This window comes from Aethalodelphis obliquidens, unplaced genomic scaffold, assembly GCF_003676395.1.
Source record: "Aethalodelphis obliquidens isolate GAN/ISIS:26980383/991018 unplaced genomic scaffold, ASM367639v1 scaffold70, whole genome shotgun sequence".
NCBI lineage: Eukaryota > Metazoa > Chordata > Mammalia > Artiodactyla > Delphinidae > Aethalodelphis > Aethalodelphis obliquidens.
Window position 1 is genome coordinate 7,668,964 of NW_020838014.1, and position 19,513 is coordinate 7,688,476.

At 41.4% G+C, this 19,513-nt stretch overlaps 1 protein-coding gene across 2 annotated transcripts in view; it reads right to left on the reverse strand.

Annotated features, from left to right (window-relative positions):
* Window positions 1–19,513, reverse strand: part of NOTCH2 (notch receptor 2) — a 179,681-nt gene that overhangs the window by 20,281 nt on the left and 139,887 nt on the right. For both annotated transcript variants that reach the window (XM_027090961.1, XM_027090963.1), the window contains exons 16-22: window positions 11,045–11,164; window positions 10,487–10,639; window positions 7,574–7,802; window positions 6,343–6,544; window positions 4,452–4,605; window positions 3,885–4,069; window positions 2,131–2,263 (exon numbers count right to left, since the gene is read on the reverse strand). In XM_027090961.1, coding sequence (XP_026946762.1) covers window positions 2,131–2,263; window positions 3,885–4,069; window positions 4,452–4,605; window positions 6,343–6,544; window positions 7,574–7,802; window positions 10,487–10,639; window positions 11,045–11,164 — 1,176 coding nt within the window. The remainder of the gene's footprint in view (window positions 1–2,130; window positions 2,264–3,884; window positions 4,070–4,451; window positions 4,606–6,342; window positions 6,545–7,573; window positions 7,803–10,486; window positions 10,640–11,044; window positions 11,165–19,513) is intronic.

Below are 19,513 nucleotides of genomic sequence, written 5' to 3' on the forward strand. Positions count from 1 at the left end.
GTGTGTGTGTGTGTGTGTGTGTGTGTGTGTGTGTGTGTGTGTGTTGGGGCGGGGAGTTGTATAAAATTGTGGACCATGTGCATACATTACCTGTTAACAAACAAAATCAAAAATTGCAAAGTAAAAGCAAACTGGTATGTGCTCCCACTCTCATAGAATATTTGGTATTCTATGGACTGCTAGTAAAATGAATACAGATGCTTATCCTCCCACCAGAATAGAACCAGCAGTCATGAACAGACCTATCAAGTAAAAGAGAGGTCAACCTCAGCCTGAGGCAGAAGAACTATTACAGTTAGTTCTTGACGTGGGGGACTGGAGGCAACCCAGGCCAAGATCCAAAGCTCAGGAGTATAGAAAGAAAAGCAACAGTGGTAACTCTAGCAATGAGGCTGTGGGACTTGAGAGTCCTCTGGAATGTTCACCAAGGGCCAGAGAGAAATAAATACCACTCCACATATCTAACCAAACACAACAGTATAATAACTCAACGAGTTCTAAGTATGACAAACTCAAAGAGATCCACACCTACACACATCACAAAAGACAGAGAATTTTGAAAGCATCAAGAGAGAAGAGACTCATCATGTACAGGGATCCTCAATAAGGTTAGCAGCTAATTTCTCATTAAAAAAATGGAGGTCAAATCACATGGGATGGGATGACACATTCAAAGTACCAGAAGAAAAAGACTGTTAATAATAATAGTAAAACTATCATTTCAGCCATCCTTAACAAATGGTTAGAAGAGAGAAATTTCGTTGCCTTATGAAATGATCCATTCTAGGACTGATATCTCTAATTAATAAAAAGTTAACGGTAAAAAAAAAAAAGTTAATGGTATAGCAGAGATTTTAGTGTAGATGAATATCCATGTGCTTGCCTACATTTCCCAGTCTCCCTTGAAGCCAGGTTGAGACCATTTTACTACTTCTGGCCAGTATACTGGGAGCAGTAGTGATGGGTGTCACTTCCAGACTGAGGTATTGAAAGCTGCTGCATGACCCTGTAAGTCTGTCCCTCTTCCCCTGCTGTGGAGGTCTTGGAGGCCCCGTGCTGCAAGCCACATTTCTAAAATATAAAGAGAGGTAGCCCAACACACTCAGACTTGATCTGAGTGACAAAAAAAAAAAAAAAATTGTTGTGTTAAGCCACTGAGATTTGAGGTTTAATTTGCTACTACCAGAATCACAGCTTGTCCCATACAGTACAAGTATTCAAAGGACCAAGCTAACAGCAAGTCAAAATTAACTTCTACTTCTCTTTCAGGCACTGAGCAGAGAACTCAGTACTTTCACAGGACAAATCAAATATTCAAAGGCTGTTTCTCCCTAATTTTTTCTTCCCCGTTAACCTCATTGCTCAATAACTAGCCTACTAGTGGGGTACTCTTCCATTTTAATTTAGTCAAACTCTGAACTCAAGAAGGGTAAATTACCAAAATTCACTGACACAAAGGTCTAAGACAGTATAAATATTTCTCTAACATTCTATTCTCTTTGACAATGAGAATCGATTTCCCACCATTGTGGATGGCCTCTTACTTTTTCTTTTTTTCACAAGCTGCTCAGAGCAGGTACCATTATAACTACATCTCTTCCAAGAGATTGTTTGGAGGCAGGGGAATGTCCCTGGCAAAATGATGGCTCCATCACCCACCATCTAGGGTTGTATCTCATTAGGTCTTACTGCAATTCTTAGTTACAGTCTTGGGCCATCAGTATTCTCCCCTGGCCTTATGAAAATAGGCAAATGTTTTCATGTCATTCATTTCCCCACTTAATGGAGGCAAAACTTGGCAAGTTTAAAAAAATAACATGAGCTGGTAAATATGAATTATTTTTTCAAGAGGCCACTAGCTGTCTTCCCGAGAAGCACCAAGAAATCTTGCTAACCAGATTAACTTTGTTGCAACCTTATGTCATTTTCACATTCTGTGTTTCACGGATCTCAACAACAACCAGACATAATTGGAGTCAGAACATCAGAGCTAGGCAAGAGATGAATGAAATGGCTTGAATTACCAGGATTCAGATAATGCTTGATTTTTAAAAACCCACTCAACACTAAAAATGCATTTATAACTTAGAGAATGCCCTGGATGGAAGACAGGTAAGGCTGATTTCATACCCCGAGTGCCTGGTGGGCAGGAGCACTTGAAATGGTTCACAAGGTCGATACAGGTGCCTCCGTTCTGGCATGGCTGGTTCTGGCACTCATCCACTTCATACTCGCAGTTGACACCCTGATATCCTGGGACACACTGCCAAGAGCAAGCAAAACGAACAAGAAATATTGGCCCATTTGTAGGACACAGACCTTGAGAGCAAATGAGATCTGGTCAGTTACCTGTGACCCTCTTCCCCCAGCCCTTGCACGCTTCTCTGGCATCATCACACTCTCTGCTAACAATCTCGTGCAGAGTTAGCTCACATCTTACTGGCATTTATCACTTCCAGCCGAAAGTGACAAAAAGCCACTTGAAGGGGAAGGCAAGGACTGAATATTCTGAGCGATAGTTCCGATGATGCCTGTGCAAAACTTTCGTCCCTCCTGTGTGCAGGCTTCCCCTAAAATATGCATTCCTTTGTATGTGATGAGGACCCCGTGACTCACTCTAACGGTATGTGTGGATGGTAGTAAAGATATCACATGTATTGATCTCCAGGTTCAGGAAACTACATGTTTAAGTGTGAGAAACTGACTGGTATGGGGTGAGGGCCCAGAGAGGTGGGCTAGCTAGCTGGGCTACAGGTAGGGGTTCCACAGCTTTTAGGACTGATCAAGAAAGAAGATACTGACCACAAAGTGGCTCTATTTGGGAAATGTTTTGAGTCCCTCACAGCATAAGATCATCCAGAGGGAGAAAGAGGGTAAGGAGAGGAGGGCAGATGAACTTGGAGGGAAGGGGGTTACAGAGATGGGGCTGACGTGTTTGGTGATATCACTCAGCAGCCAGGCCAAGGTCTGTGGATCAGAGAGCGCTGAAGGGCAGCTGTGGCTTTGTATCTTCATGTCCTGGGGCTTATCTTACCTATGGCTAGCAGTGTCTGCTGCAGGTTTGCAGAATATACAAAGCAGGCAGGCTCTAAGTGGCTAAATTCTACTTATTAAGGCTATGTTTAAAACAACTGGATGTGTCAAAATTTGAGTTTGGTTCCAGTGGTTTTTGAGCTACCAGGTCTCAGCCTGCTGTGAAGAAATAAACAACTTAGGGACCAATATACAGATGCCATCTTTGGCTCATTTATGATAAGTAGACAAGCAAAGCTTTTCTCAGTGTTGCTTGGTGGTCTAAATTGGGATCAAATCCATGTCTCTGGTCTTTTGTTAAAATCTTGATCTAACCATTATCAGCCCAGACATTAAGAAGACATGACATGTCCCTTAAAAGACACACACATCCTCAAGTATACACATGTAACAGTATGACACTACACAGAACAGGCTAAGCAACATTTTTTTGAGAGAATTATTAGTTGGTTGATCAATGACTGTATACAAAGATGACATGGGTCAAAGGGACACGCCTCAAAGTGGCTTCTCCTATCTCAACTGCTATTCAGGGAAATACCAGGAGCCGCAGGGCTGGGTGGGACTGTGAAATGCACAGCAGGCGAAGGTTGGCTTTGAATCCTGGAAGCAGCCCTGTGGAAGATGGTTCCAGACCTCTGTAAAATTATCTTACCAGAGCTATTTTAACTTATTGCACAGGGGGACTGAAAAGAAACCAGTGATTAGTAAACACTGTAATTGTAACTGGAAAAAAAAATCTATAAATTGTGAAAATAAGACATAAGCAGCTAAACTCAATATGCTAATGTTCGTAGGAGTTGTGCCATCTTCTGGGAGGTCTCTGACCTCTCCCTGCTCATCTTACTCACCTCACATCTGTATCCACCAATGAAGTCCCTGCAGGTGGCTCCGTGCTGGCAAGGATTGGACGAGCACTCATCCAGCTGATCCTCACAGTAGCTCCCGGTGTAGCCCAGGGGGCACTGGCAGTGATGCGAGTTGCCAGCACTGATACAGATGCCTGAGTGCTGGCACAGGCGGTCAACGGGCACCCCTGGGAAACCCAGTGGAGGAAGAAACATCACGGAAGGGCACACAACACGTCAGGTTCAGACCAACTAATCTAAGCCGGTTGACACATCAAATTTTATTATTGTCTAGTTCACAATCCCCGGTACCAGTTTTATATTAAAAATAAACAAGCCCTGAAAGTGGAATATGCCTTCCTTTCACTTCAAATACCTTTCTTTTTGGAATCTCTAGAGCTGTTCCTCTGCCCTTTCACCTTCTGTTTCAGACCCTTTCTCCAGAGTCTTCTCCATCCACTCCTGTCTTCCCTTCCCTCTCCTCCCATGATAACAATATTTGCCCTAAAACGCTGCTGGTCAGTCAATACTTTGTGAACGGACCCTTGAGTCTGAGGGGGCACAGCTCACCTCTGTGGGAGGCCGCAACCTCACAGGAGACATTGGGCACGTCACAGTAAGCACCAGCCCATCCGGACGGACACAGGCACCGGGACTGTGCTTTCTCCTGAATGCAAGTACCTTTGTTTTTACACGGAGACCGACTGCAGAGGTTCACCAGGGTCTGAAACAGGGGCATACACATACATCAACATTCAGACACCAGAAACGAAAAAAAAAAGTTACACTGCATTTTAAGAAATCAAAGGAAAGCATACTAATTAATAATTTAAAAAAAGAGCCCTCACCCAAGCCTTAAACTTAGATCCACTGTCCCCAGATAATCCAATCATTTTATACAGTCTAATTCCTTTTAGCTCTGCTATTTAAAAATTCTTACCACACGAGTTTAAGAATTTGAGGAAGCCCAATAGGTTAAGTTATCCCCTACGCCACACTTACGTCTAGAAACATGGCCACCCTATGGGGCTAGAAAGAAAGAGAGAGTTAAAGCTGTCAGACAGCTCCTATGTGCTGCTCCTGAGTGAGAAATCCACGTGGGGCTTGATCAAGTCTGTCTGCGGTGAATAGAGTGAAAGGACTTAAAGCCTGTTAATAAACCTAAAAACGGTCAAAGAGCTTATTTGATGGGAGAAACTCAGGCTTATGAAAAGCATGAGACAAAGACTGTAAGTGAACTAGCACCTTCTCCAAAACTCACATGGGGTGGCCTGGCCCCCGGGGAGAGGAAGGCCATACTCAACAATACAGACCTTTTGTGAAAGAAAGGGGGAAGGGCAGAGCGCTCCACGAGCACCTGTAGTCTGCACTGTGAGAACCAGCAGGAGCCCTGTGAAGAACACCCTCCTGAAGGGTGAGCTGGGACTAAGCGAGAGAGAGGCATGGACATATATACACTACCAAACGTAAGGTAGATAGCTAGTGGGAAGCAGCCGCATAGCACAGGGAGGTCAGCTCGTGCTTTGTGACCGCCTGGAGGGGTGGGATAGGGAGGGTGGGAGGGAGGGAGACGCAAGAGGGAAGAGATATGGGAACATATGTATATGTATAACTGATTCACTTTGTTATAAAGCAGAAACGAACACACCATTGTAAAGCAATTATACTCCAATAAAGATGTAAAAAAAAAAAAAACCCTCCTGATCCACAGAATCAGCAACAAGCTGTTTAACAGGCAGAGCTGCTTATAGCACCTTTGCTTACAGCAAAGCCTTATTGAAGTGTACTCTGTAAGTCTAGTTAAACGTGGCCATTTATTCCTAAGTTCTTTGGACTGCTGTTATTCTATCAAGTACCATTGTTTGAGAGGTAAAGCTACATAAAATTAAACACAATGCTGTTTGGTACGCAACCTTGGAAAAGTTACTTTGCCCCTCTGGGGCTCAGTTTCTTCTTCCACGAAATGAAAGGCTAGACCAGTCAGCTCTGAGGGGTCCTTCCCTTATAAGAATCTATGAAAACGTATATTATTATAAATAGTTGAATTTAAAAGACATGTGAATAGCTCGGTTTTGAGACTGTTACAATATTGCAAGACATGATAATTCTCATTATCCCCTTAGATGTTGTACCTGAATTTTAAAAATCGTATTTTGATTGTTCTTTATTTCCCTTTTTGTATTTCCTAAATGATATCTATGTGCTTATTTCCCACATGCATTTTCTGCAGTTCTTGGTTAGCCTGTTATAACAATTTTATATTTGTTAATCCATATAATCTTGCCAGTGTCACCATTTTGGAATCTACCAGCTATTAAGAAGCTCTCCAGATTTATCTCAGGGACATCCCTAAGACCCAGAACTTTCTCTTTTGGGTGGGGCTTATTCTGCCTAGAAAAGGAATAGGTGTAATATTCAACTATTCTGAGGGAGCTGAATGAATGGGATGGAGTCTAATTACCTGACAGTTTTTCCCAGTGTAGCCCAATGGGCAGATGCAGCGGTAGGTACCCAGGCCATCAACACATACTCCTTCATTCAGGCATGGATGAGAGTTGCATTCATTGATCTCATGGAGGCAGAAGGGGCCAGTGAAGCCCACAGGGCACAAGCAAGAGAAGGAGTTAATCCCATCGATACATGTGCCACCGTTGAAACAGGAGCTAAGAAGCAAACAGGAGAACAACATTAGCTATGCAATCTGGTTCCTCTGACCTGCTATTTAAAAACTAAGGTTCCTGGAATCTAAGATATCACAGAGGCAAATACTCCTGAGCACCCAAAACTCCTATATCCAGTAAACTTTACCTTTTTCCAAACTAGAATGGGCACCAGTCAGCCTGAATCTCAGCTTCCTTTGCACAGCCAAAAAGGTTAGAGGAGTATTTAAAAGTCTGAGCTTATTAGAGGCTGAGGTTCCTAAAGAAACTGAAGGTTTCCAAGTTTTACCCCGTGCTTCTGTAGCTTTCCATGTCTCAAATTTCACTTTATCCCTAAGTCAATTTAATTTATAAGGGAAGTGTTAAATAAATAGCTCTTGACTCTAGATTTCTTTATGGAAGAGGAAACAGAACAAATTTGTTGATAATTAAAAAAGAAACAAACCTCCCAGAAATTACTTAAAGAGGGATGACAAATCTGCAAAGAAATAGGAATCTCTTAATTGTCAACTAAAATGAACAAGAGACCAAACGGATATGGAATAGAATTATAGCTCTTTCTGTTCCCTATGCAAGCAACAAATGATGACCCATCTCACTAAGTTGTTTTTTTTTTTTTTTTTTTTTTTTTGCGGTACGCGGGCCTCTCACTGCTGTGGCCTCTCCCGTTGCGGAGCACAGGCTCCGGACACGCAGTCTCAGTGGCCATGGCTCACGGGCCCAGCCGCTCCGCGGCATGTGGGATCCTCCCGGACCGGGGCACGAACCCGTGTCCCCTGCATCAGCAGGCAGACTCTCAACCACTGTGCCACCAGGGAAGCCCTCTCACTAAGTTTTTCAACCTCTAACCTTTGAGCTTGTAACTAGATGTCTACAAGGACTCAGGAACCAGGAAATAAGAGGTGATTATGGGGTGGGATCCAAGTGGATGCCTTATGCCTGTCCCTTGATCCCAGTACTGTGCTCTGTAGTTTCCTCCTGTTTCTCCCTTTGCCCCTAAGACACTGGTGCCTGAGGACACGGGCTGCTCACCTCTCAGTGCACTCGTCAATGTTGTCCTCACAGTGGACTCCATCAAATCCCGCCTGGCACTTGCAGGTGTAGCTGTTGACATAGTCAGAGCAGGTCCCTCCGTTCTTACAGGGTTCACTCAGACACTCATCCATGTCTGTCTGACACCTGTCCCCAGTGAAGCCCGGAAGGCATAGGCAGGAGAAAGTATTCACTCCATCTACACAGGAACCTCCATTCTGGCAAGGATCTAAGCCATTGCACACAAGAATTAGAACTCTGAACAGCAGCATCAAGTTAACCTTAGACTCATAAAGGTGAGTACCCTGCACTGAGTCACACAAAGAACAGAAACAATTCTGACTTTTCTTTGCATCTGTTTTGCCCTGACTCCTCCATTTATGAAAATGAATGCAGTAACACTTCCCTGAGATTCTTAATAATAAGAATCTGTTTAATACCTGGAATGAACTCTCCATATACCACTAACAGTTTTGCAAACTTAATAGTCATAAAACTTGTATTTGTCCCACAAACTTGCATTTGTAAATCAAATATATGCCCCAATACACAGAATCTCAGAAGTAACAATACAGATTTTCAAAAGGCGTATGTGGTGGTGGAGTGGGTTGGGTAGGATGGAATAGATAGTAATCAGCCCCCTGCGCTAATCTATCTTTGCTTTCTTTTCCCTCCCTCTCTTCCTTTCTTCCCTCATTTCATTTTTCAAATGCACACAGAACATTTACCAAGACAGACCATACACTGGGCCATATGACATGCTTTAATAAATTTAAAGTAATTCAAATCATGTGGAGAATGTTCACTGATCACAATGGAATTAAACTAGAAATCAGTAACAAAACCTACCTGGAAGGAATCAGCAACAAAAGATATTTGGAAACTAAAGAACACACTTCTAAATAACTTATGGGTCACAGAACAAATACAAATGGAAACCTGAAAGTATTTTGAGCTGAACGAAAAGAACATGACACATCAAAATTTGTGAAATACAGCTAAAGCAGTGTTTTGAGGGAAAATGTATAGCATTAAATGCTTATTTTAGAAGTAGTGGAATGAAACAAAATCTAAACTTCCATCTTAAGAAACTAGAAAAAGAAGGGCAAACTAAAACTAAAGTAGGCAATGAAAAGACTAAAGAGCAGAAATCAATGAAATAGGAAACAGTAAAACAACTGAGAAAAATCATGAAACTAAAACTGGGTTCATTTAAAAGATTATAAATAAATACATACCTACATACATAAGTATACATAATACATAAACAGATAGATTACTAAAACCAACAATGCTCTACCGAGAGCAACCAGATGAAAAAAGAGAGAAGACATAAATAACCAATATCTGAAATAAGAGAAGGGAAATAACCCCATTTTAAAATAAACATTAAAAGTACAATAAAGGAATATCATGAAAGACTCAATGCCAACAATTCTGACAACTTAGATAAAGTAAAACTCATTCCTTGAAAGATGCAAATCACCAAAGCTCAATGAAAAAGAAACAGATACCCTGAACACCTATTAAAGGAATTAAATTTATAATTAAAAAAGCTTCCCAGAAAGAAAATTCTAGGCCTAGATGTTTAGAAGAAATGATACTAATTCTACTCAAAGTCTTCCAGAAAATAGAAAGGGAACACTTTCTGATTTGTTCTATGAGGCCAGCATCACCCTCTTATCAAAACTATACAAATATAGTATAAGAAAATTAGAGAACATGCCCCATGAACACAGATAGAAAAATCCTTAGCAAAATTTGAGTAAATAATATCCAACAATATATGAGAGAGATAACACATCATGACCAAGTAGAATTTATCCCAGAAATTTAAGGTCAGTTCAACATTTGAAAATCAATTAACATAATTCACTTACATTAAAAGACCTTAAAAAACAGTATTACCACCTCAAGAGATACTGAAAAATCATCTGAAAGAAAAGTAACCCTCATTCATTATTAAAAGGAAGAAAATTCTCAGCCAACTGAAGGTAAATTGCAAAATTCTCACCAAATTGAGGTAAACTGAGGTAAATTCCTCAATTTGATGCTTTTCCCTTAGAATCAAGAACAAGGCAGGACCGGCTTCTCTCACCACTTCTATTCTGCATTTACTGAAGTCAGTGCAATAATGCAAGAAAAATAAATAAAATGCGTACAGATTTAGAAATAAATGAATACAGAAAAGAAATAAAAGGTATAGCAGTTGTATTTATTCAGAAATAACATAGTGTATTATCTCTATAAAAAAATCCTAGGAATCTAAACTAAACCAGAAGCTATACTAATCTGGAATTAATGATAAGTGAGTTTAGCAAGATTACAGAACAGAATTACTCAGTAAAACCTTTAGAACTCATATTCCCTCTCTTCAGAAAAGAGTTTTCATTATATGATTCTATTTATATAAAACTGTAAAAAAATTCACACAAATCCATAGTGACAGAGATAGATCCCTGGTTGCCTGGGACAGGAAAGTGGAAAGGAGAGTTAAGTTACAAAAGAGATGAGAATACTTTCAGGGGGGTGGACATGTTCAGTATCTTGAGTATTGGTTTCAGTTGTCGTACGGCAAGACTTATTGACTGGTACATTTAAATACCGGCAGTGTGCTGTATGTTAATGATACTTCAAGAGATGTGCTTTTCTAAAAAAGCTGTCATAGCATTGTTCCCACTTCGTCAATGTACAAAAATCAGTAAGGCAATACTTAGAAGGGACTACCCTGCCTTAACTCCTAAAGCCACTGGCTTCAAAATGAAGATTTTTAAAGTACAAAGACTAAAGACACATGGTAAACTATTGGACGGCCCGTCTCGGCACTGAGAGGCGAGCGCCTCCGCTGAGTTCTGCTCTGCTCCCTACGCTCTCCTCTCCCTCGGGGGCTTAGGAGCAGGCTGGCATACTCACTGGCAAGGCAGTCATCGATGTCCTCCTCACAGTCCATACCACTGAAGCCTGGAGGACACTCGCACATGTAGCTGCCCTGGGTGTTATGGCAGAGACCGTGGTTCATGCAGGGCTTGGAGACACACTCGTCAATGTCAACTGTACACCGCTGACCTGGAAACACAGGGGCAATGAACGGTCCAGTCTTTGGAAGTCGATTCCCACAGAAATTTATGTGGGGCCTGAGCTTCAGCTGGGGTAGGTGGGGCTACTCCAAGGATATTCCGGTTGGTCTCCTGCTTTTGGAAGTCCCTGAAGGCTTCTGTGCCCCTAGCAGTTGATGCTACAATCCCCTGTAGAACATCATGGTTTCAGACTCTGGTGGGAGTCCTCTAGCCCCAGAGACATGCAAAATGGAAAGGCTTTCGGCTTTCTAAAACATTCCAGTTAGCAGCTTCTATACATGGCCTCCGTTCTTAACAAAAAAGGGCAAGCCTCAAAAGACCAGGTCCTCCGTGTCATCAGATAACCTGACCACCTTGTTTAAGGCTCTTGGTTTCCCCATTCCCATGTTGTTACCTTGCCAGCCAGGAGCACACAGGCAGGTGTAACTCTCAAAATCTGGTGCCTCTTTGCAAACACCAGCATTCTCACAAGGGTTTGGGGAACAGGGAGCTAATACAGTCTGACAGTTCTTTCCTGTAAATCAAATGACAGAGTTCATTACAGAGAAAAATTCCAAGGAAACTGAAACTCCCCCCCACCCCACCAAATTCTATACTGAAGGATGATCTCTGAATTCAGGTCTAACGTAATGGATAAGAGCTTTGGAATCTGAGAGACCTATGGACTTTTGTGTCTTGGCTCTGATGTGATTACTAACAGTGTGATCTCAGGCAAGTTATCTTCTCTGAGCTTCCACATAAATAAGATGGGAATTAGGATGGTATATAACTCATAGAGGCTTTTTGTGGATTAAATGATAAAATGCTTACAAAGTCCTTATTAGCATAGGGCCCAGTACCTAGAGTAAGTACTCAACAACTGTTGGGCTGCTGTCATCTTCATATTATTATCACAAGGGGTTACATGGATTTGGAATCCTGCATCAATCAGGGGTGACAGTTTCTGCATCTTCATAGCTAAGATTCAGCTACTCAGATGCTTAGCCACACAGATCTACCTTCACATGAGCAGGAAAGAAGTAACACAGCCACCTACTCCTCAAAACCTCTGCCGGCCTGTTCCAGAAGGCAATGGGGTTGATGAGAAGGCCATCAGAGGTGGAAAACAGTGAAGTAATTCTGAATGCCTAGTAACATCTCTCCTTATATCAACAACATGACATTGATAGTTGCCCATCAACATTTCCTATCTTAGTATACTGAATATAAGACTCCAGAAAAAAATTAAAAGAATGCTTTTATTAAAGGGGAGATAGGCTTTTTCCAAGACGGCAGAGGAGTAGGAGGACGTGGAGTTGCCCTCTCCCCACAAATGCACTGGGAATACATCTACAAGTGGAACAATTCTCCCAGAGCACCTGCTGAACACTAGCAGAGGACCTTGGACACCTAAAAGGACAAGAAAGATCCCCACATAACCAAGTAGCATGAAAGATAGAAGAAGGGAAAAGGAAGAGGAGAGGAAGCAGGATGGGACCTGTACCCCTGGCAGGGAGATGAAGGTGAGGAGAGGTTGCCACACCTGGGGAAGCTTCCTCACCGGCAGGGAGATCAGCTGGGACAGAAGGGGAGACTTGGAGACTCAGAGGAGAGCCCGGCAACTGGTCTGTGGCAGGCAGGACACAGTGAGACCTATGCAGATGGTCCGTGCCACAGTCCTGTGCCACGCAGCCTGAGACGGGTGCCTGCAGGTGCACACGGGGGCTGGGTGCCAGACGTGGGGTTTGGAGAGCAGACCTGGGGAGGGGACTGCTGTTGGCTGTGAGGAGACAGCCTGAAGGGACGGGAGTGAGGAGCTCTGCAACCAGGAATGCTTGTGGAGGAAGCCCGGACCGCCACAGAAGTGAAGCGCCCCGTGTAAAGGGCAGGGTCGCCATTGTGCAGCCTCTCTCCTCGTGAGGCAGGCCCTGCCTCCACGGGCACGAGGGAGGGCTCCGGCTGGAGGCCGTTTGTGCCCCCCCTTCCATTGCTTCCTCTGCCTCCATCCCCCCCACCCCAGCCTGGACAGCACGCTGGCCCCCGTCGCCACCTGGGCTCCTTCCAGCCTGACGAGCTCGTGTGCTCCGGCCACCTCTGGAGCAGACTCCGGTGAGAGGAACACACACAGAGGTGGGGCTGAAACCACAGCTGAGCCCCAGGGCCCGTGTGACTAAGGAAGAAGACCTTAAGCCTCTCCTCACAGCTACACGAACCCAGAGTTATACCTCCTCTGATGGCTTCCTAAATTCAGCGCCTGCGAGACATCCCAAAGGACAAGTGCTCTTGCAGCTGGGATGGGTCTGGCTTTAGCAGCTGTAGGCTCTGTGGGCACATACACAGAGGCTGGGCCAGGTCAGAATCTGAGCTGCCACCACAGCTCCCACAGCGGGTCCAGGTTCATTACTACTGCAGTCCCGGGACCTGACTTCAGTGGATCTGCGCCAGTGGCCTGGTGAAAACAATGCCCGAGAGTCACCAGGGCCAACTGCCAGCATACCCACAGTTACAGTGGGACCAAGAGCAGTGCCAACAACAGTGTACTTTGTGAGCCTGCACAATGGGCAAAAGGGGACACAATAGAGCACATTCACGGGTGAACAGCTCCAAAGGAGGAAAACTCAGTGACTCCTCTCCCAGTGGGAGCACTCCAATCCCACCTTCCTTGCACTGCAGATCAGAAACACAGTTAATAAACAGATCTAGGGGCCTCTACTCCAACAACTAGGGATCAGGCCCTGCCCCTGACAGGACAGTGACAACCACAGAGCAAAAAGGAGGCCCTGTTCAATATCCAGGACCAGGCTCTGGTCACCACAACACCAATCAAACTCCCTATCAAGGGGATAATGGTACAAGCCTCTGGACCAACCTCACCCACCAGGGGGCAGACACAAGAAGCAAGAGGAACTACAATCCTGCAGCCTGTGGAAAGGAGAACATAAACACAGTAAGAGTGACAAAATGAGAAGTAAAAGAAATATATTGCAGACGAAGGAGCGAGATAGAAACCTATAAGAACAACTAAATGAAGAGGAGATAGGCAATCTACCTGAAAAAGAATTCAGAGTAATAATAGTAAAGATGATCCAAGATCTCGGAAAAAGAATGGAGGCACGGCTCGAGAAGATATAGGAAATGTTTAACAAAGACCTAGAAGAACTAAAAAACAAACAAACAGAGATGAACAATACAGTAACTGAAATTAAAAATACACTAGAAGGAATCAATGGCAGAATAACTGAGGCAGAAGAACAGATAAGTGACCTGGAAGACAGAATGGTAGAAATCTCTGTGGTGGAACAGAATAAAGAAAAAATAATGAAAAGAAATGCAGACCATCTCAGAAACCTCTGGGATAACATCAAATGCACCAACATTCGAATTATAGGAGTCCCAGAAAAAAAAGAGAAAGGGCCTGAGAAAATATTTGAAGAGATTACAGTCAAAAACTTCCCTAACATGGGAAAGGAAATAGTCACCCAAGTCCAGGAAGTACAGAGAGTCCCATACAGGATAAACCCAAGGAGGAACATGCCCAGACACACAATAATCAAACTAACAAAAATTAAATACAAAGAAAAAATATTAAAAGCAACAAGGGAAAAGCAAGAAGTAACATACAAGGGAATCCCCCATAAGGTAATCAGCTGATTTTTCAGCAGAAGTTCTGCAGGCCAGAAGGGAGTGGCATGATATATTTTAAGTGATGAAAGGAAAAAACCTACAACCAAGAATACTCTACCCAGCAAAGCTCTCATTCAGAGTTGATGGAGAAATCAAAAGCTTTACAGAGAAGTAAAAGCTTTACAGAGAAGCAAAAGCTAAGAGAATTCAGCACCACCAAACCAGCTGTACAACAAATGCTAAAGGAACTTCTCTAGGCGGGAAACACAAGAGAAAAGAACAAAAGAGGAAAGGAAGAAAAAAGGATCTACAAAAACAAACCCGAAACAATTAAGAAAATGCCAATAGGCACACACGTATCAATACTTACCTTAAATATAAATGGATTAAATGTTTCAACCAAAAGACACAGACTGGCCAAATGGATACAAAAATAAGATCCATATATATGCTGCCTACAAGAGACCCACTTCAGACCTAGGTACACATACAGACTGAAAGTGAGGGGATGGAGAAAGATATTCCATGCAAATGGAAATCAAAAGAAAGCTGGAGTAGCAATACTCATATCAGACAAAATAGACTTTAAAATAAATACTGTTACAAGAGACAAGGAAGGGCACTACATAATGATCAAGGGATCAGTGCAAGAAAAAGATACAACAATTGTAAATATATATGCACCCAACATAGGAGCACCTCAATATACAAGGCAAATGCTAACAATCATAAAAGGGGAAATTGACAGTTAACACAGTAATAGTGGGGGACTTTAACACCTCACTTACACAAATGGACAGATCATCCAGACAGAAAATTAATAAGAAACATAAGCCTTAAATGACACATTAGACTTAGATAGACTTAATTGACACTTATAGCACATTCCATCCGAAAGCAGCAGAATACACTTTCTTCTCAAGTGCACATGGAACATTCTCCAGGATAGATCACATCTTGGGTCACAAATCAAGCCTCGGTAAATTTAAGAAAACTGAAATCATATCAAGCATTTTTTTTACCACAACATTATGAGATTAGAAATCAATTACAGGAAAAAAACCTGTAAAAAACACAAACACATGGAGGCTAAACAATATGTTACTAAATAACCAAGAGATCACTGAAGAAATCAAAGAGAAAATCAAAAAATACCTAGAGACCACGAAAACATGATCATCTAAAACCTATGGGATGCAGCAAAAGCAGTTCTAAGAGGGAATTTTATAGCAATACAATCCTACCTCAGGAAACAAGAAAAGTCTCAAATAAACAAACTAATACACCTAAAGCAACTAGAGAAAGAAGAACAAACAAAACCCAAAGTTAGTAGAAGGAAAGAAATCATATAGATCAGAGCAGAAATAAATGAAATAGAGACAAAGAAAACAATAGCAAAGATCAATGAAACTAAAAGCTCGTTCTTTGAGAAGATAAACAAAATTGATAAACCTTTAGCCAGACTCCTCAAGAAAAAGAGGGAGAGGACTCAAATCAATAAAATTGAAATGAAAAAGAAGTTACAATGAACACCACAGAAATACAAAGGATCATAAGAGACTACTACAAGCAGCTGTATGCCAATAAAATGGACAACCTGGAAGAAGTGGACAAATTCTTAGAAAGGTACAATCTCCCAAGACTGAACCAGGAAGAAATAGAGAATATGAACAGACCAATCACAAGTACTGAAATTGAAACTGGGATTAAAATTCTTCCAACAAACGGAAGTCCAGGACCAGATGGCTTCACAGGCAAATTCTATCAAACATTTAGAGAAGAGTTAACACCTGCCCTTCTGAAACTCTTCCAAAAAATTGCAGAGGGTGGAACACTCCCAAGTACATTCTACGAGGCCACCATCCCCCTGATACCAAACACAGGCAAAGATATCACAAAAAAAGAAAATTACAGGCCAATATCACTGATGAACATAGATGTAAAAATCCTCAACAAAATACTAGCAAACCAAGTTCAAAAACACATTAAAAGGCTCATACACCATGATCAAGTGGGATATATTCCAGGGATGCAAAGATTTTTCAGGATCCGCAAATCAATGTGATACACCACATCAACAAATTGAAGAATAAAAACCATATGATCATCTCAATAGATACATAAAAAGCTTTTGACAAAATTCAACACCCATGTATGATAAAAACTCTCCAGAGAGTGGGCATACAGCGAACCCACCTCAACATAATAAAAGCTATATATGACAAACCAACAGAAAACATCATTTCAATGGTGAAAAACTGAAAGCATTTCCTCTAAGATCAGGAAAAAGAAAAGGATGTCAACTCTCACCACTATTATTCAACATGGTTTTGGAAGTCCTAGCCATGGCAATCAGAGAAGAAAAAGAAATTAAAGGAATCCAAATTGGAAAAGAAGAAGTAAAACTGTCACTGTTTGCAGATGACATGACACTATACAGAGAAAACCCTAAAAACGCTACTGAAAAACTACTAGAGCTCATCAATGGATTTGGTAAAGTTGCAGGACACAAAATTAATACACAGAAATCTCTTGCATTTCTATACACTAACAACGAAAGATCAGAAAGAGAAATCGAGGAAACAGTCTCATTTACCATCACATCGAAAAGAATAAAATACCTAGGAATAAACCTACCTAAGGAGGCAAAAGACCTGTACTCAGAAAACTATAAGACACTGAGGAAAGAAATCAAAGATGACACAAACAGATGGAAAGGTGATACCATGTTCTTGGATTGGAAGAATCAATATTGTGAAAATGACTATACTACCCAAAACAATCTACAAAATCAATGAAATACTATCAAATTACCAATGGCATTTTTCACAGAATTAGAACAGAAAAGTTTACAATTTGTATGGAAACACAAGAGACCCTAAAAAGCCAAAGAAATCTTGAAAAAGAAAAACAGAGCTGGAGAAATCAGGCTCCCTGACTTCAGACTATACTACAAAGCTACAGTAATCAAGACAGTATGGCACTGGCACAAAAACAGAAATATAGATCAATGGAACAGGATAGAAAGCCCAGAGACAAACCCACGCACCTATGGTCACCTAATCTATGACAAAGGAGGCAAGAATATACAACGGAGAAAAAGACAGTCTCTGCAATAAGTGGTACTGGGAAAACTGGACAGCTACATGTAAATGAGTGAAATCAGAACACTCTCTAATACCATACACAAAAATAAACTCTAAATGGGTTAAAGACCTAAGTGTAAGGCTGGATACTATAAAACTCTTAGAGGAAAACATGGGCAAAATGCTCTTTGACATATATCACAGCAAGATCTTTTTCAATCAACGTCCTAGAGTAATGGAAATAAAAACAAAAATAAACAAATGGGACCTAATGAAACTTAAAAGCTTTTGCACAGCAAAAGAAACCATAAACAAGATAAAAAAACAACCCTCAGAATGGGAGAGAATATTTGCAAATGAAGCAACTGACAAGGGATTAACCTCCAAAATATACAAATAGCTCATGCAGCTCAATTAAAAGAAAACCAAAAACAATCCAATCAAAAAATGGGCTGAAGATCTAAATAGACATTTCTCCAAAGAAGACATACAGATGGCTAAAAAAGCACGTGAAAAGATGCACAGCATCACTAATTATTAGAGAAATGCAAGTCAAAACTACAATGAGATATCACCTCACACCCGTCAGAAGGGCCATCATTAAAAACTCGACAAACAATAAATGCTAGAGGGGGTGTGGAGAAAAGGGAACCCTCCTGCACTGCTGGTGGGAATGTGAATTGGTACAGCCACTATGGAGAACAGTATGGAGGTTCCTTAAAAAACTACAAATAGAACTACCATATGATCCAGCAATCCCACTCCTGGGCATATATCTGAAGAAAATAAATACACTAATTCAAAAAGTTACATGCACCTCAATGTTCAAAGCAGCCTTATTTATAACAGCCAAGATATGGAAGCAACCTAGGTATCCATCAATAGATGAATGGATAAAGAAGATGTGATATGTGATACACACACACACACACACACACACACACACACACACACACACACACACAGAGGAATATTACTCAGCCATAAAAAAGAATTAAATTCTACCATTTGCAACAACATGGATGGATTTAGAAGATATTATGCTTAGTGAAATGAGTCAGACAGAGAAAGACAAATACTGTATGTTATCACTTATATGTGGAATCTAAAAAACAAGACAAACAAATGAATATAACAAAATCGAAACAGACTCACAGATATAGAGAACAAACTAATGGTTACTGGTGGGGAGAGGGAAGGGGAGTAGGGCAAGATAGGGGTAGGGGATTAAGAGATACATACTACTACATATAAAATAGATAAGCTACATATATATAAGGTACAGCACAAGGAATATAGCCATTATTTTGCAGTAACTTTAAATGGAGTATAATCTTTAAATATACTGAATCACTATAGTGTACACCTGAAATGAATATAATGTAAATCAATTATACTTCAACAAAATAAAGTCAAATTACAACTAACTCAATTTAAAATTTTATCCTAAAATTTTGTATTCAGAAAGAAAACAATATTACCACAAATCTTCATCAATATCCCTAACAAGTTTTTAATGTGTCTGGTCAGAATAATGGCTCACAAGAAAAGGCAACGTTTCCTAGTTCCCTTCATGCTGGCCAAATTCAATGACACTTAAAACACTTAGTGACAACTCAGCACTGAAATTTTAATCTGCATAGATTTCCAGTCTCATATAATTTCTCAAAATTCACAAGTAGTAAATTCTTTTAATAAGATCCTAATACACAGAAAAACCAACAGCCAGCATTTAGTCAAATATTCTTATAGTATCTGAATAGCAAGAAGACAAATATTTTCAAGATGACCTGTGCACCTTAGTCATATTCAGGTAAGTCTCTAATGTGCCTGAACATAGTGACACCTGCTTGTATCTCCCTACAGCCATCAATTCTCAGTCTTTATGGCTGTGAGTGAGATCATCTGCTCAGTACCAACAAATGTGATCAGCACTATCACTGTGAAATGGCGTTATTTAGACTGTCTGTCTGTGGGCTTCCCTGGTGGCACAGCGGTTGAGAGTCCGCCTGCCGATGCAGGGGACACGGGTTCATGCCCCGGTCTGGGAAGATCCCACATACCGTGGAGCAGCTGGGCCCGTGAGCCATGGCCGCTGAGCCTGCGTGTCCGGAGCCTGTGCTCCGTAACGGGAGAGGCCACAACACTGAGAGGCCTGCGTACCGCAAAAAAAA